General features: G+C 40.0%; 1 protein-coding gene across 13 annotated transcripts in view; it reads left to right on the forward strand.

Moving 5' to 3' along the window:
- PSD3 (pleckstrin and Sec7 domain containing 3) overlaps positions 1-16,887 on the forward strand; it is a 607,319-nt gene that overhangs the window by 526,442 nt on the left and 63,990 nt on the right. For all 13 annotated transcript variants that reach the window (XR_015156254.1, XR_015156252.1, XR_015156253.1 and 10 more), the window contains one exon: positions 7,106-7,176. Coding sequence is in view for 10 of the 13 variants with exons in the window: in XM_086380548.1 (XP_086236674.1) it covers positions 7,106-7,176 (71 nt within the window). In the remaining 3 variants the exon portion in view is untranslated. The remainder of the gene's footprint in view (positions 1-7,105; positions 7,177-16,887) is intronic.

The raw sequence follows: 16,887 nt of genomic DNA on the forward strand, positions 1-16,887 counted from the left end.
ATCCCATGGACAGAGGATCCTGTCGGGCTACAGTCCATGGGGTCGCAAAGAGCCAGACACAACTGAGCAACTAACACACACTCAGAAAATAAAGTGTCAGACTTTATTTTCTTGGGCTCCAAAATCACTGCAGATGGTGACTGCAGCCATGAAATTAAAAGACACTTTGTCCTTGGAAGCAAAGGTATGATAAACCTAGACAGCGTGTTAAAAAGCAGAGACATCACTTTGCCGACAAAGGTCCGTCTAGTCAAAGCTATGGTTTTTCCAGTGGTCATGTATGGGCGTGAGTGAAAGTGAAAGTGAAGTCACTCAGTCATGTCCGACTCTTTGCAACCCCATGGAGGTTCTTCCCTCCATGGGATATTCTGAGTACTGTGAGAGTTGGACCATAAAGAAAGCTGAAGTGAAGTAAAAGTCGCTCAGTCGTGTCTGACTCTCTGCAACCCCGTGGACTATACGGTCCATGGAATTTTCCAGGCCAGAATACTGGAGTGGGTAGCCTTTCCCTTCTCCAGGGAATCTTCCCAACTCAGGGATCGAACCTAGGTCTCCCTCATTATGGGCAGATTCTTTACCAGCTGAGCCACCAGGGAAGCCCAAGAATACTGGAGCGGATAGTCTATCCCTTCTCCAGGGATCTTCCCAACCTAGGAATCGAACTGGGGACTCCTGATTTGCTGGCCGATTCTTTACTAACTAAGCTATCAGGGAACCCCAGCTGAGCACTGAAGAATTGATGCTTTTGAACTGTGGTTTTGGAGAAGACTCTTGAGAGTCCCTTGGACTGCAAGGAGATCCAACCAGTCCATCCTAAAGGAAATCAGTCCTGAGTAGTCACTGGAAGAACTGATGCTGGAGCTGAAGCTCCAATACTTTGGCCACCTGATGCAAATAACTGATTCATTGGAAAAGACCCTGATGCTGGGAAAGATTGAAGGCAAGAGGAGAAAGGGACGATAGAGGATAAGATGGCTGGATGACATCACTGACTTGATGGACGTGAGTTTGAGCAAGCTCCAGGAGTTGGTGATGGACAGGGAAGCCTTGCGTGCTGCAGTCCATGGGGTTGCAAAGAGTCAGACACGACTGAGCGATTAAAGTAACTGACTGAACAATAAGTAGTACTTCTTATGGTGGTGCCTGAGGATATTTTATGAAGGGAAATTAGGGATTAATATAAAAGGATTACCTTTAACTTCACATAATGGTTTGTAGGGAGGGCTGTCATCCTTTGCACACCCATCATGGAAAGCAAACCGCACCCCCACCCCTGCCTGGGTGGACCTCCAGCTGCCTCAGTGACGTAGAGCAGAACTCTGTGTCAGCTTGCTTCCTGCCAATGTAGCATATCTCTTCATGCTGTAAGAGAGATACTCTAAGAATTCTGCCCAGTTTTCAGATAGTCACTAGGGAATGAAACTTTAGAAATGTCATGTACCTTTTACAAATCTCATACAGATGTGTCCCAGTTGTACAGTGTAGAAAGGCTTTTACTGAGCACGTCTTTGTTCCCAAGTTCAGCAAGGTACTAGATTTATTTTGGAATGGCCTCGTGGGTATGGTATCATATATATGTATGTGTGTATATATATATATATATATATATATATGAACTTTTTTTTTTTTTTAATTTTTACAATGTAGTCTTGGTTTCTGCCATGTGCTCAGTCAGTCCAGTTGTGTCTGACTCTTTTTGACTGCTTGGACTGTAGCCCACCAGGCTCCTCTGTCCATGGGATTTCCCAGGCAAGAATACTGGCGTGGGTTGCCACGCCCTCCTCCAGGGGATCTTCCCGACCCAGGGGTTGAACTTGAGTCTCCGGGTCTCCTGCGCTGCAGGTGTGTTCTTTGCCGCTGAGCCACCTGGGAAGTACAATAATGCAAATCAGCCATGATTATACACACACCCCCTCCCTCCCTATATTTTAAATGTATTTCTCTATTGCCATACGGAAATTAAAAATATTTTAATTTTTTAAATTTTTTTTAAATTTTTTGAGACTGTTATGTCCTTAAATTTCCCTTGTGTCCTAGCCTGGCAGGGCCTGCATTGTTATCCTTCAAGCCATAACTTAAGGAATTCTTTCTCATCAATGTGGATATGGCTTACTGACCTCCTCTGCTATTTGGGGGAAAAAATGATATTTTTGTCATTTTACTAGGGCAATGGAAGAATGTTTTTCAAGCCAACAGACAGGAAAGAAAGATTAAATGTATTAAAAGAAAAGAACTGTACCTACTATGACTCTATGCTTCTTAAGTCTGTCTGATATTAAACTTGAAGAAAAGAAAAAAGTAGATAGTCAGGGAACCGCAGTGAGGAGTGGTCAAAAACAGGCCAAGATTCTGATGAAAATAGAAACAAAGGAACAGTAAGATCTTGAGCGCAATCTGCTCCCAGTTGAGCTTAGAAGAACTTAGAGAACAGCATGCAGATAAAACCTCTGCATGAAGCTTATGCCTTTTGGTGAATTAATAAAATAAAACAATAAATAAAAATACATAAATAATACCTAATATAAAAATACGTGAATAACAAATAACTCTCTAGCATCATTGATCTTGACTGAATGTTTCTTGCTTGGGAGTATTTCACACCTTCCTCTTCATGAAAAAAGGGTGATGGCTGTGCTCTCATTCTCAATTGTGCATTTAACTGGTTTTTAAAGATCAGTGGTAATAACTGAAGCCAAAATATTGTTCACTGTACTTTGTGTTTCCAAGAAGACTTCTTCAAATATAAAATAAAGATGAGATCAGGACCTTAAGAAGAACTGGTTTATAATGTTGAAGATTTAATGATAGTTCCACTACCACTCAGGTTTGGAACAACTGCCAGTTGCTCTTTCACAGAAATGTGTGCGTGTGTGTGTGTGTGTGAGAGAGAGAGAGAGAGAGAGAGAGAGAGAGAGATGTAGAATAGTCAGAGGCCTGTCGACTTTTTTTGTTTCTTATTTTAATTTGAGTATCACCCCTGTGTCTCAGAGTTAATCCAGTCGCTGTTGCTGAGTCTGGTTTGACCGGTCTTTCCCTGCATACAAACCAGAGTGCAAGTGACCAGGGCACTGGGGCACCTGGTGCTACAGGTTAGTGAAATCTCAGAGCCCATGTCTGCGAAATGAAGGATATAGAAGCGGCTCCTCACAGAGCCATGGGCTTCAGTTTTGGACCGTTTTCACACACATCCAGTTTTGGAGCAGTGCTTAAAACAGTCGTGTTCTCAACAATGTCAGCCGCTGCTCTCGCTGCTGCTGCAGTTGTTACTGCTCTGCAGAGTGCTGGGTGAGTAGCGTCCAGAGGGCAGACGCAGGGCCCTGCCTCCAGTCCGAGCTTCATCGTGGGGAGCCCAGATGCCCCTGAAGGCGTCAGTGAGACCAGAGAACACACCTGACTTGCCCCCCCACCCCCACCCCCGTCCTGTCTTCTCCTTCCCTGCCCAGTGTGTTTATTTTACTGGAGGAGCAGGCCCGACCTTGGAAAGGATGGCCACCTGAAGTTTCCCCTGAATGTATCCATAGAACATACTTCCTTGTGTAAACTGCACTAATTGGTTGCTTTGAAACCCAAACCCAGGTAGCCCCCTCAGTAGCTTCCTCCTCACAGAACTGCTAATGTAGTTAATAATGGAAACCACAATGTAAAATAGAGGCAGGGAAACCTAACGGAAAGGATTGTTTGGATCGAATAGGGCATCTGTAGTGCTTGCCCGGTGCTCAGAGCACGTGGTGTGGCTGCTGAGTTATCACTGCTGCCACCTCTCCCCATCCAGTTCTTCGTCTTGACTGTGCGCCTCTATCCACACTGTGGGCTTTTCCTCTCGTGTGGGTGGTTATAGTAGCCTCCTCACTATAGAGCACTGATGTTCCCTGCTCTAGTGTCGCTCATGCAGTCTGCACCTCTTAGCTCCTTCAGTTCAGTTCAGTTCAGTCGCTCAGCTGTGTCCGACTCTTTGCGACCCCATGAATCACAGCACGCCAGGCCTCCCTGTCCATCACCAACTCCTGGAATTCACCCAAACTCATGTCCATCAAGTCGGTGATGCCATCCAGCCATCTCATCCTCTGTCATCACCTTCTCCTCCTGCCTCCAATCCCGCCCAGCATCAGAGTCTTTTCCAATGAGTCAACTGTTCGCATGAGATGGCCAAGGTATTGGAGTTTCAGCTTCGGCATCAGTCCTTCCAAAGAATACCCAGGAGTGATCTCCTTTAGAATGGACTGGTTGGATCTCCTTGCAGTCCAAGGGACTCTCAAGAGTCTTCTCCAACACCACAGTTCAAAAGCATCAATTCTTCGGTGCTCAGCTTTCTTCACATTCCAACTCTCACATCCATACATGACCACTGGAAAAACCATAGCCTTGACTAGATGGACCTTTGTTGGCAGAGTAATGTCTCTGCTTTTTAATATGCTGTCTAGGTTGGTCATAACTTTCCTTCCAAGGAGTAAGCGTCTTTTAATTTCATGGCTGCAATAACCATCTGCAGTGATTTTGGAGCCCAGAAAAATAAAGTCTGACACTGTTTCCACTGTTTCCCCTATCTATTTCCCATGAAGTGATGGGACCAGATGCCATGATCTTCGTTTTCTGAATGTTGAGCTTTAAGCCAACTTTTTCACTCTTTCACTTTCATTAAGAGGCTTTTTAGTTCCTCTTCACTTTCTGCCATAAAGGTGGTGTCATCTACATATCTGAGGTTATTGATATTTCTCCCGGCAATCTTGATTCCAGCTTGTGCTTCTCCCAGCCCAGCGTTTCTCATGATGTACTCTGCATATAAGTTAAATAAGCAGGGCAACAATATACAGCCTTGACGAACTCCTTTTCCTATTTGGAACCAGTCTGTTGTTCCATGTCCAGTTCTAACTGTTGCTTCCTGACCTGCATATAGGTTTCTCAAGAGGCAGATCAGGTGGTCTGGTATTCCCATCTCTTTCAGAATTTGTTTTTCTCTTTGGAGCCTCCTCCTGAAACTTAGATGAGAGGAGTTGGTTTCCATTTGAGGGGACGGGCAGAAGTCTGATACTAGGGCAACAACCTTAGTAACAGATTAATAGATTTCTACCTGAAAAGCAGAAAAATTGATTTGTAAATCTTTGAACAGAAGGAATCTCAAATGCCACTAAATTAGTTTTAGGGCTTTGGGAACAGCCTTTCAGATCCAGGCCCTGCATTCTTCCTATAGAAAACAGAAGGGTTTCTCTGAGTTCTTTTCCAGCATTAAGCCAGTGTTTTATCTTAAGTTATATGAATTATCCACGTTTTAAAATGAAGCGGCTGAGGTCCTGAGAGGCTGGGGGACTGGTCAGGAGCGCCCAAGTGAGGGCTGGTGGGTGAGAGGAGAGGTCTGAGACAAGGGCCGTGGACCAGCTGGTCGGCCTTCCAGCCGGAAGGCCCAGCACACCTCTCTCCTGCACCGCAGCAGCTCCTGCAGCCAGTGGCCGCTTCCGGGCACATTGCTCTCACACGGCCCAAGTCAGAACTTGACGTCTGTTAACAGTGCACTCAGCTGTCACTTCATGTATATGTAGAGTGATCTGTGGCTTTCTTTATAGTAGCCACTCTTTTTCCTTTATAAAGAAGATTATGGTATACATTTTTTGATCATTTATTTTTGAGTGCACATTTTTAAACCTTACATGGTAGAAACATATGGGATGATTTTTTTTTTTTTTAATTTCCCCTGGAAACCTGCAGAGCGGATGTTTTGAGTCCTTTTTTTTTTTTTTTTTGCCAGGTGGATATCTCAGTATGGTATTGGCAGGAGCACCTGTATTCTGTAGGTGGCTGTTCACCTGGTTTCCAAGCTTAAGGTTTCTTCAGTCAAAGGACATTTAAAAGATGTGGTTGAAAATAATGTGCTTTTTGATTTATCAGGCATCCAGGTTAAAGGCAGTCAAATATTTGATAACAGAATAAGAATAAATGTCCTTCCTACATGTTGAGTAGACACGTTTAGAGAAAGGTAATAACCTTAGAGAAAAGGTAATAACCTTTTCTGGTTACAGATTTTAATTTTATTAAGATTAAGAATAAATAGTTAACTGTTTTGCTAATCTGTGCTTTTACTTTAGGATAATCTGTAAAGTTTTATGTAAGTCAATACAGAAATTCTACTTTATACTCCAGGAAAATACAAAGATGGGGATTGTAAGGAGTTCTGGAAGAAAATTCACTTGGAGAATTTTTATAAAGGTGCCTTGTGTCTGCCTTGCATTATACTAGGTTTCTGTGAATTCTGAAGATGAAGGATGCTTGTTCTCAGGTTATTCACAGCCTACTCAGAGACATTTAGACAAAAGAACCCATGCTACAGTGTGGCAGCACCTGCTGGAGAGGTCTTACAGGTTACCACAGGAGTAATAATTAAAGTTACAATTGGGTGGTGGATGTGTGGGAGAAAGGCCAAGAGGAGTCCTGTTGTATTCTGAGACTTTTTTCTTTTGTCTCTCAGAAACTCTGATGAAGCCATGAAGGTGCTGGTTCATGAGCCCTTAGATTAACATGTACTTCCAACATGCCACTTGCTTTTCCAGTCGTTAAGTTATCTCTACTGGAGCACGAACCGCAGAGCCTTACCACCTGGGTTCAGATTCCTACTTCTCTTCCAAGTTATGTGATCATGAGCAGGTTCCTTCTCTGTGCTTCAATTTCATAGAAAGACAAGAATAATAGTACCTACCTCACAGGGCTATTGTGAGGATTAAATGAGATAATGCTGCCTGTTACACAGTGAGGCTCAAGAAAATTTTAGTTATTATTAGTTTCGTGCATGGACGCTAAGTCGCTTCAGTCATGTCTGGCTCTTTGGGACCCTATGGACTGCAGCCCGACAGGCTCCTCTGTCCATGGAATTTTCCAGGCAAGAATACTGAAGTGGGTTGCCATCTCCTTCTTCAGGGTATCTTCCCAACCCAGAGATCAAACCCGAGTCTCCTGCAGCTTCTGCACTGCAGGCGAATTCTTCACCACTGAGCCATGTTAGTCTCGGTAGCAAATAAGCCAGGAGCATTGGAGAACAGTTACTATTGACCTTTCAGGTTGTCTTTCTAAAATGCAAATTCTGTCAAATTAAATTTTCCCATTTGTTTTCCTTTTCTAGCTCCAAGAGGCAAGCGCGGATGGAAGACCTTTTATGCTGTGCTAAAGGGAACAGTTCTTTACCTGCAAAAGGTAAAAGTAGATACACAAGAAAGGAAGCCCACAAAACTTTATGGAGTGATAATTAGACAAGTTACGCAGAAAATACTCACTTTGTACAAAGAGGCCACATCAAACAGAAAGACTATTTAATTGATGTCTAAACTGTTTTTTAGATTTTTGTTTGTTTGTTTCTAGTGAAAAAAGTTGTTTTGGAAATTATTTATTTATATATGTGTATATATTACATTTTATAAATATAGAAGATTATATACATGTCTATATGAGTGTGTGTGATCAGAGGGAATGGATGAGCTGTGTTCTAATTACATTCAATTAGAAATTATGAATATAAGTTGATACGTTAGACTTCATATTGTCTGTTCGGGTACAGGTTGTGGTAACACTTGTTTCAGTGGATATTTATAATGTGAAGTTACATCCCTATTTAGTTATTTATCTTTGTTTGGATCCTACCTAAATCTAGAAACACATTTTCATTCAAGCCCTGATATTTAACAATGCAAGTATATTCCAGTTACCTGGGTAAGTGTTTGACCAGACCATTTCCTGGCAGGATCCTTTCTTCTAGGCCCCAGATCTGGAAGCTAGTTTGGTATCCAGTTGGCATGTTCTGGCCTCTTCAGGGTAGTGCCTGGAGCCCCTCCTCCCTAGTTCTGTGTGTGGAGGTGGGGAAGTCGAGTCTTGACCCGGAGAAGGTGCATCCCCTCCGAGGGCCCAGCCGGATTCTAGCTCCGCAGTGAAGGGAGGCTCGGAAGTGTGACAACACTGCCCTCGGTGGTGACTGTTAGGAAATATTTTTTCTTTTTAATGTGATTTAAAAAAACATAACATGAGATCTCCCTCAATAAAATTTTAAGTTAATAGTGCAGTGTTCTTAACTGTACAAGCACCGTGTTGTGCAGTGGGTCTCTAGACGTTTCCCATCTTGCCTGACAAACACCACCAATGCACGGCCCTGGCAGCCACCGTTCTACTCTCCGTTCTGTGAGTTTGACTCCCTCAGGTGCTTTACGTAAGTAGCACAAGCTGTGTTCACCCATGACTGGCTGATTTCCCCTAACATAATGTCCTAAATGTTCAGCCGGCACGTGACGGGATTTTCCTCTATTTTGTGACTGAGCAGCGTCCCGTTGTTTACTTCCTCTTCTTTTTCTGTGCATTCGTCCATCGGCGTTTATGTTGTGTCCACCTCTTGGTTACTGTGAACAGTGCTTCAGAGAACATGGTGTGCAGATGACTCTGAGATCCTGGTTTCAGTTCCCAGAAGTGGAATTTCTGGGTCGGATGGTCCTCCTACTTTAAATTTTTCTAGGAACCTCTGTGCTGTTTTCCATAGCAGTTGAACCATTTTAAATTTACACCAGCGATGCCCAGGAGTTACAGTTTCTCCACATGCATTTCAACATGTGTTATTTTTAAAACATTTTGTTTAACAATGGCTATCCTGACGAGTGTGAAAGGATACTTGGTTGTGATTTACACTGTGATTTACCCTAATCCTAATGATTAGGGGGGTTGAGCATTTTTTTCATATCCCTGTTGACCATATATGTGTTCTCTGTTCAGATCCTTTGACCATTTTTTAATCAGGTCGTTTGGTTTTTTGTTATTGAGTTGTAGGAATTCCTTACATATTTTGAACATTAATTCCTTATCATATGTATGGTTTTCAGGCATTTTCTCCCATTCCAAAGGTGGCCTTTTCACTCTGTCTTTTGTTTCCCTAATTAGGGTTAGGGCTGGGCTTAGGGTTAGGGTTTAGGGTTAGGGTTAGTTGTGCAGAAGGTTTTACTTTTATGTGTCCCTTTTCCCTATTTTTGCTTTTGTTGCCTGATGTTTTGGTGTCATATACCAGAAATCGTTGCCAGTATCAATGCCAAGAAACTTTTCCTCTGTGTTGTCTTCCAGGAGTTTCATAAGGTATTAAGCATTTAAGTTCATGATGAGTTCCCTGTTGTGTGTGGTGTATGTTAAGGATGAACTTGCATTCTTTTCACATGGATACCCAGTTTTCCTGATACTGTTTGTTGAATAGACTCTTTTCTCCTTGGTGTGCTTTTGGGACCATTTGGAAGATAAGTTGATGCCATTGTTTCTGGGCTCTCTATTCTATTGCGGTGGTCCACATGCGTGTCTTTATACCATTCCAGTGGTCCACATGCGTGTCTTTATACCACTACTGTAATTTTTATTATTATAGCTTTGTAATATATTTTGAAGTCAGGGAGTATGAGGATTCTAAATTTGTTGTTCTTTCTCAAGACTGAGTATTTAGGATCCTTTATAGTTCCATATCAATGTTAATGTAAAATTTTCAGTTTCTTCAAAAACTACCATTGGCATTTTGATAAAGATTGCATTGAATCTGTAGATGACTTTGGATAGTATAGGCATTTTGACAATATTCAGTCTTCCAGTCCATGAACATGGGATGTCTTTCCATTTATTTTTGTCTTTATATTCTCTCAAAAATGTTTGTATCTTTTATTGTATAAGGTTTTCACTTCCTTCATTATGTTTATTCCTAAAGTATTGTATTGTTTTTGATGCTGTTATAAATGGAATTGTTTTCTTAACTTCCTTTTCACATTGTTCATTATTAGTTTACAGAAGTACAATTTATTTTTGTATCCTACAACTTCATTGAATTCATTTCTTATTTCTAACAGTTCTTTTGTAGAATCTTTAGAGTTTTCTGTATTTAAAGTCATGGAATCTGTAAACAAAGATAATTTTACTTTTTCCTTTCCAATCTGGATGCCTTTAAGTTTTTTTTCTTCTCTGATGGTGATGGCTGTATTAAATAGAAGTGCCAAGAGTGGGCATAACTGAAGGCTTTTCCTCTAATAAAAGAAAAAGACAAAAATGCCCACTCTTGGCACTTCTATTTAATACAGCCATCACCATCAGAGAAGAAAAAAAACTTGTCTTTTTCTTTTATTAGAGGAAAAGCCTTCAGTTTTTTGCCATCTCAAATATGATGTTAGCTGTGGACTTTTTATATATGGTCTTTATCATAGTGAAGTAATTTATTTTTATTCCTAGTTTGTTGAATGTTTTTTTACCACGTGAAAGGTTGTTGAATTTTTATTCAATGCTTTTTCTGTATCTATGGAGATGATCATGAGATTTGAACGTTTATTAAGTCAGTGTGATTTATCACACTAATTGATTTTCGTAAGTTGGAGCATCCTTGCAGTCCAGGGATAAATCCCACTTGGTCATGATGTATGCATCTCTCATAATATGATGTTGGATTGGGTTTGCTGGTATTTTGTTGATAATTTTTGAATTTATATTCATTAGGGATATTGACTTCTAGTTTTCTTTTCTTGTAGTATCTTTTTCTGGTTTTTATATGCTGGCCTCATGAAATGATTTTAGAAGTTTCTCTCTGCTTAAATATTTTTTGAAGAATTTGAAGAAGATTGGTTTTAATTTAAATTGGTTCCATTTTAAAAGTTGGATAGAATTTATTGTGAAGCTGAATGGTCCTAGACTTTTCTTTTTTGGCAGGCTTTTGATTACTGATTAAATCTACATGCTGTTATGGTTCCATTCTGATTTTTATTTATTCATGATTCAGTTTTGGCAAATCATGTGTTTTAGGGATTTATCCATTTCTTCTAGATTGTCCAGTTTTTTGGTATGTAATTGTTCATAGTTGTTTCCTGTATTTTTGTTTCTCTGATGCTACTTGTAATGTCTCATTTTTCATTTCTTATTTTGTTCGCGTCTTCTCTCTTTTTTTTAATAGTCTAGCTAAAGGATTGTCATTTTTAATGTTATTTCAATTTTAAAAAAAAACCTCTTAATTTCATTGATTTTTTTCCCTTCTGTTTTCTAGTCTCTATTTCATTTATTTCTGTAGTAATCTCTTTTTTGAGGGAAATGAATTTTATTTAGCTGCTGGTATTTTGAAGATTTACTCTTCTTTTGCAAAAATGTCTTTAGACAACTTCGTTAAGATGGACACACTTGAAGTATGATACTAAAATTAGTGTTTTCACATCTAAGACATTATTTGTAAATCAATAAAAATTACCACTATTTAATGTTTTTATTTTAGCACAAAAAGATAGGTTTTTGTTTTTAAGACAAGTTATCTCAAATGTATGTTTTGAAAATATAGTTCTACTTTATGCCAAACTTGAAATATTTAGCAAAAATTAGCCTAGTGACTAGTATCCCAGCTTATTATGTCTTCAGGATTTCATTCTGTGGTGCAGGATGTTTATTATTGTTTTGATGTTATGTTGAGATGAATCCTTTATGTGTATAAAGTCCCCTTGGTAACAAGGGCTGCAGTGAAGCTATGTAAACTCCCTAATGATTGTATCTGTGTCATCGTATTTGGCACCAACGTTTTATAGAAAGGGCTCTGAGCAACTTTGACAAATATTGGTTGCTATCCTGATTTTTTTTTTGCAGTTCTCCCACTTACTATTTTTCTTTTGTTTGTTTGTTTCATTTAAATATAGTTGACCTACAGCACTTTGTTAGTTTCTAGTATTCAACATAGTGAGTTGATACTTTCTGTATATTACAAAATGAGCACCACAAGAAGTCTAGTTTCTGTCACCCTATAAAGTTATTATGTCTTATTGACTGTATTCCCCTTGCTGTACATTTGATCTTTGTGACTCGTTTATTTGGTAATGGAAATGTTACCTTCTTAATCTCCCCTCCACGCTTTCTCCCTCTGGCAACCACTGGTTTGTCTTCTGCCTGTGTGACTCTCTTTCTGCTTTGGTTTTTATGTTGGTTTTGTTTCTCAGATTGTACATACGAGTGAAATCATTTGGCTTTTTCTGAAATATTTCAGTTAGCATAATAGCCTCTAGGTCCCTCCATATTACCACAAATGGCAAGATTTCATTCTTTTCTACTGCTTAGTAATACTCTCTTATGTATGTTTTATATACGCCACATTCATCTGCACACTTAGGTTGTTTTCATGTCTTACCTATTGTAAATAATGCTACAGTGAACCCAGAAGTGCATGAATCATTTTAAAATAGCCTTTTTGTTTTCATCAAAAAATTACCCAGAAGTGGAATTGCTGGATCTTTATGATAGTTCTAATTTTTAACTTTTGAGGAATGTCTGTACTGCTTTTCATAGTGGCTGCACCAGTTTACATTCCCACTAACAGTGCCCAGGGATGCCCATCTCCACACCCTTGCCAGCACATATTTGTTGTCTTTTGGATTACAGCCATTCTGACAGGTATGAGGTAATATCTCATTGTGATGATTTGCATTTCCTTGATGATTAGTGATGTTGAGCATCTTTTCATCCATCTGTTAGCCATCTGTATATCTTCTTTGGAAAATGTCTTTTTAAACCTTTGCCCATAAATCAATCAGTTTGTTGTTTTATTTTGTTTTGATGTTGGGTTATATGGAATCTTTATATATTTAGGATATTAACTCCTTATCAGATACTATTGCTTCAGAGATCTTTTGTAGTTCTTTTTTGTTCCTTTTTCTCCTTTTGCTTTCTTCCCTTGTGATTTGTTGACTACCTTTGTGTTATGTTTAGTCATTTCTTTTTTGTGTGCCTGTATCTGTTACAGATTTCTGCCTTGTGGTTACCATGAAGGTCATATAAAACATGTGTATTTTTGTGTGTCTGTGTGTGTATGTGTATGTTTATTTTAAATTAATGATCACTTAAGTATACTGGGAGGGATTGGGGGCAGGAGGAGAAGGGGATGACAGAGGATGAGATGGCTGGATGGCATCACTGACTCGATGGACATGAGTCTGAGTGAACTCCGGGAGTTGGTGATGGACAGGGAGGCCTGGTGTGCTGCGATTCATGGGGTCGCAAAGAGTCGGACACGACTGAGCGACTGAACTGAACTGAAGTTTGAATATATTCCAACAAACCTGCAATTTTAGTCACCTCTCACCACATTTAATGTTTTAAACATCATTTTATATCTTTTCGTGTTTGAATCCCTTAACTACTTACTGTGGATATAGATGATTTTACTACTTTTTCTTTTAGCGTTCCTGCTAGATGTGTAACTGTTTGATCTACTACCTTTACTATATGTTTGCTTTTACCAATGAGAATTTTCCTTTCATAAGTTTCATATTTCTAGTTGTAGTGTTTTCTTTTTCAGTTTAAAAATCTCTCTGTGATTTAAAGCCAGTTAAGTGGTGATGAGCTGTTTAACTTTACTTGTCTGTAAAACTCTTAATCTCTCCTTCAAATCTAAATGACACCCTAAAATATTCTTGGATGTAGGGTGTTCTCTTTTTCCCCTTTCATTACTTTAATTATATCATGCCACTTCCTTCTGGCCTGCAAAGTTTCTGATGTAAAATCAGCTGATAGTCTTATGGGAGTTCCTTGATACATAACTGGTGGCTTGTCTCTCTCTGATTTTAAGAATCTCCCTTTGTCTTTCATCCTTGCCATTCTAATTATGATGTTTCTTGATGTGTTTAGGTAGGTTAGTTACACTTGTTAATCTTGGAGAAGGGCCTTATTTAGGAGATGTTCTCTGGGGCTCAGCAGCATGCGCCTCTCGTCACGAGAGCTGTGTGCTCTAGGGGTGCCCGCTCTGTGGGCTGTTGGGCCCTTCTTTAGTCGCAGAGTCGGGTGCTGTGTGTGGACCGGAAAGCAGGGCTGCCCCTGGCCTGGTGGCTGCCAGCCCTGCCTTCTGTGGTGGCTCCCTAACTGCTGGTTTGTGTGCAGGCCCAGTGCAGCTGGCTGAAGGGCTCGGAGGTGGTCCTGGGATAACGTCGGCCTGCTGGGGGTGGGGCTGGATCTCAGGGTGGCCGGCCGTGGCACCTGGGTGGCCTGATCTTTTGCCCTAATCTTAATGTTTCCTTCCTTCTACGAATTTGGGCTTAGTTTGTTCTATTTTAATTTCTTGACGTGTAAAGTTAGGTTGTTTGTTTTTTTATCTATAAAGGTGCTTGTACTATAATCTCATAAATTTTGTTATGTTGTATTTTCATTTACCTTTGTCTCAAGATATTTTCTGATTTCTCTTACGATTTCTGTTTTGACCCATTGATTATTCAAGAATACATTGTTTAATTTCCACATACTTGTAATTGTGCTGTTTTCTTTCAACTATTAATTTCGAGTTTCATCCTGTTGTGATTAGAACACACTCGGTATGATGTCAGGTGTCTTCAATTTGTTGAGACTTGTTTTATAAGCTAACATGTAATCTGTCCAGGAGACTGTTCTGTGTGCACTTTGGAAGAATGTGTATTCTGCTGCTCTTGGATGGAGTGTTCTTCATCTGTCTTTGAGGTCCATTTTGTCTACAGTGTTTATTTTATTCTTTGTGTCCTTGCTAATCTTATGTTTGGATTTTCTGCCTATTATTGAGAAATTCCCTAATATTATTGTATTGCTATCAGTTTCTCCCTTCAGTTCTGTCCATATATGCTTCATATATTTGTGTGTTCTGGTATTAGGTGTATATGTACTTTTAATTATTACAGCTTCCTGGTGATTTGATCCTTTTGTCATTATATAATAACCTTCTTTGTCTTTTTTTGCAGTTTTGTCTCTAATAAATATGGCTGTCTTTTGGTTACATTGTACGTGAATATCCTTCTCCAGTTCTTAATTTTCCGCCTGTATGTACCTTTAAGCATAGCGTGAGTCTTACAGCAAACAGCTGGGTCTTTTTTTTTTTAATCCATTCGGAGACTCTGAATTGATCAGGGACTTCAGTTCATTTACAGTTAAGGTAATTATTGATGCAGAAGTACTTACTATTAGCATTTTGTAAATTGTTTTCTCTTTCGTGGCTTTTTTGACACTTTTCCTTTGTTATTCTCTCCCTTTGTGTTTCGTTGATATTTTATAAAAGCGTAATTTGATTGCTTTCTCACCTTCTTTCGTGTGTCATCCATTGGTACTGTCTTCGTGGTTACCATGAGTCTTACGTAGCACAGGTTATAGTTCTAAGTCATCCTTTTTAAGCTGATAACAACTTAACTTTAATCACATATAAGAACTCTACACTTTTACTTTTCCGTCCTCACACATAATTTATCTTGGTGTGAGAATTTATTTCTTTTTACATTGTGTATCTACTAGCAAGTTTTGTATTTATAGTTGCTCTTATACTTTGCTATTTTAACTTTCATGCTACAGTTAGATGTGATTTGCTCCCTGCTCCTACAGTATTTCATTATCCTGTCTTTGTCTATGTATTTACCTTTACCGGTGAGATTTATATTTCGTCTTCTTTCTCTTCTATTCCCAGTGCTGCTGTTTCGTTTCCTTTCATTTCAAAGTCTTTTGTTTTCATTACACTTTCTGTAAGTCAGATCTAGCAGTGACACATTCCCTCTGTTTTTGCTTACCTGGGAAATTCTTCATCTGTCCTTCACTTTTAAAGGAGTCATTTGCTGGGTACCGTGTTCTTGGTTTACAGGCTTTCTGTCTCCACCCACCAGCTTTCTGAATCTGTCCTCCTGCTCACCTCTGCCAGTCTGCAGGGTGTCTGCTGAGCAGTCCTATGACCTTCTTAAGAAATTCCCTTGAATATGACAAGTCTCTCTTTTCTTGCTGATTAGAAAATTCTGTCTTCACTTTTTCCTTGACAGTTTGATGGTAATGTATCTTTGTGTAGATCTAAGGGTGAGGGTATCTTAATCTGAGACTGCTGGACTTCTTGGATCTGGATATCCATTTTCCTCCTCAGATTTGTTAAGTATTTGGCCACTGTTTCTTTCAGTAAGCTCTCTACCCATTAGTTTTTCTCTTCTCCTTCTGGGACTCTGAAATAGGTATTCTGTCCAGTGATCAGATCAGATCAGATCAGATCAGTTGCTCAGTCATGTCCAACTCTTTGCAACCCCATGCATCGCAGCACGCCAGGCCTCCCTGTCCATCACCAACTCCCGTTCACTCAGACTCACGTCCATCAAGTCAGTGATGCCATCCAGCCATCTCATCCTCTGTCGTCCCCTTCTCCTCCTGCCCCCAGTCCCTCCCAGCATCAGAGTCTTTTCCAATGAGTCAACTCTTCACATGAGGTGGCCAAAGTACTGGAGTTTGAGCTTTAGCATCATTCCTTCCAAAGAAATCCCAGGGCTGATCTCCTTCAGAATGGACTGGTTGGATCTCCTTGCAGTCCAAGGGACTCTCAAGAGGCTTCTCCAACACCACAGTTCAAAAGCATCAATTCTTCGGTGCTCAGCCTTCTTCATAGTCCAACTCTCACATCCATACATGACCACAGGAAAAACCATAGCCTTGACTAGACGAACCTTTGTTGGCAAAGTAATGTCTCTGCTTTTGAATATGCTATTTAGGTTGGTCGTAACTTTCCTTCCAAGGAGTAAGTGTCTTTTAATTTCATGGCTGCAGGCACCATCTGTAGTGATTTTGGAGCCCAGAAAAATAAAGTCTGGCACTGTTTCCACTATTTCCCCATCTATTTCCCATGAAGTGGTGGGACCGGATGCCATGATCTTCGTTTTCTGAATGTTGAGCTTTAAGCCAACTTTTCCACTCTCCACTTTCACTTTCATCAAGAGGCTTTTGAGTTCCTCTTCACTTTCTGCCATAAGGGCGGTGTCATCTACATATCTGAGGTGATTGATATTTCTCCCGGCAATCTGGATTCCAGCTTGTGTTTCTTCCAGTCTAGCGTTTCTCATGATGTACTCTGCATATAAGTTAAATAAACAGGGTGACAATATACAGCCTTGACATACTCCTTTTCCTATT

This window comes from Bos grunniens, chromosome 27, assembly GCF_055505025.1.
Source record: "Bos grunniens cultivar Pamir isolate PY7600 chromosome 27, Bosgru_T2T1.0, whole genome shotgun sequence".
Taxonomy (NCBI): domain Eukaryota; kingdom Metazoa; phylum Chordata; class Mammalia; order Artiodactyla; family Bovidae; genus Bos; species Bos grunniens.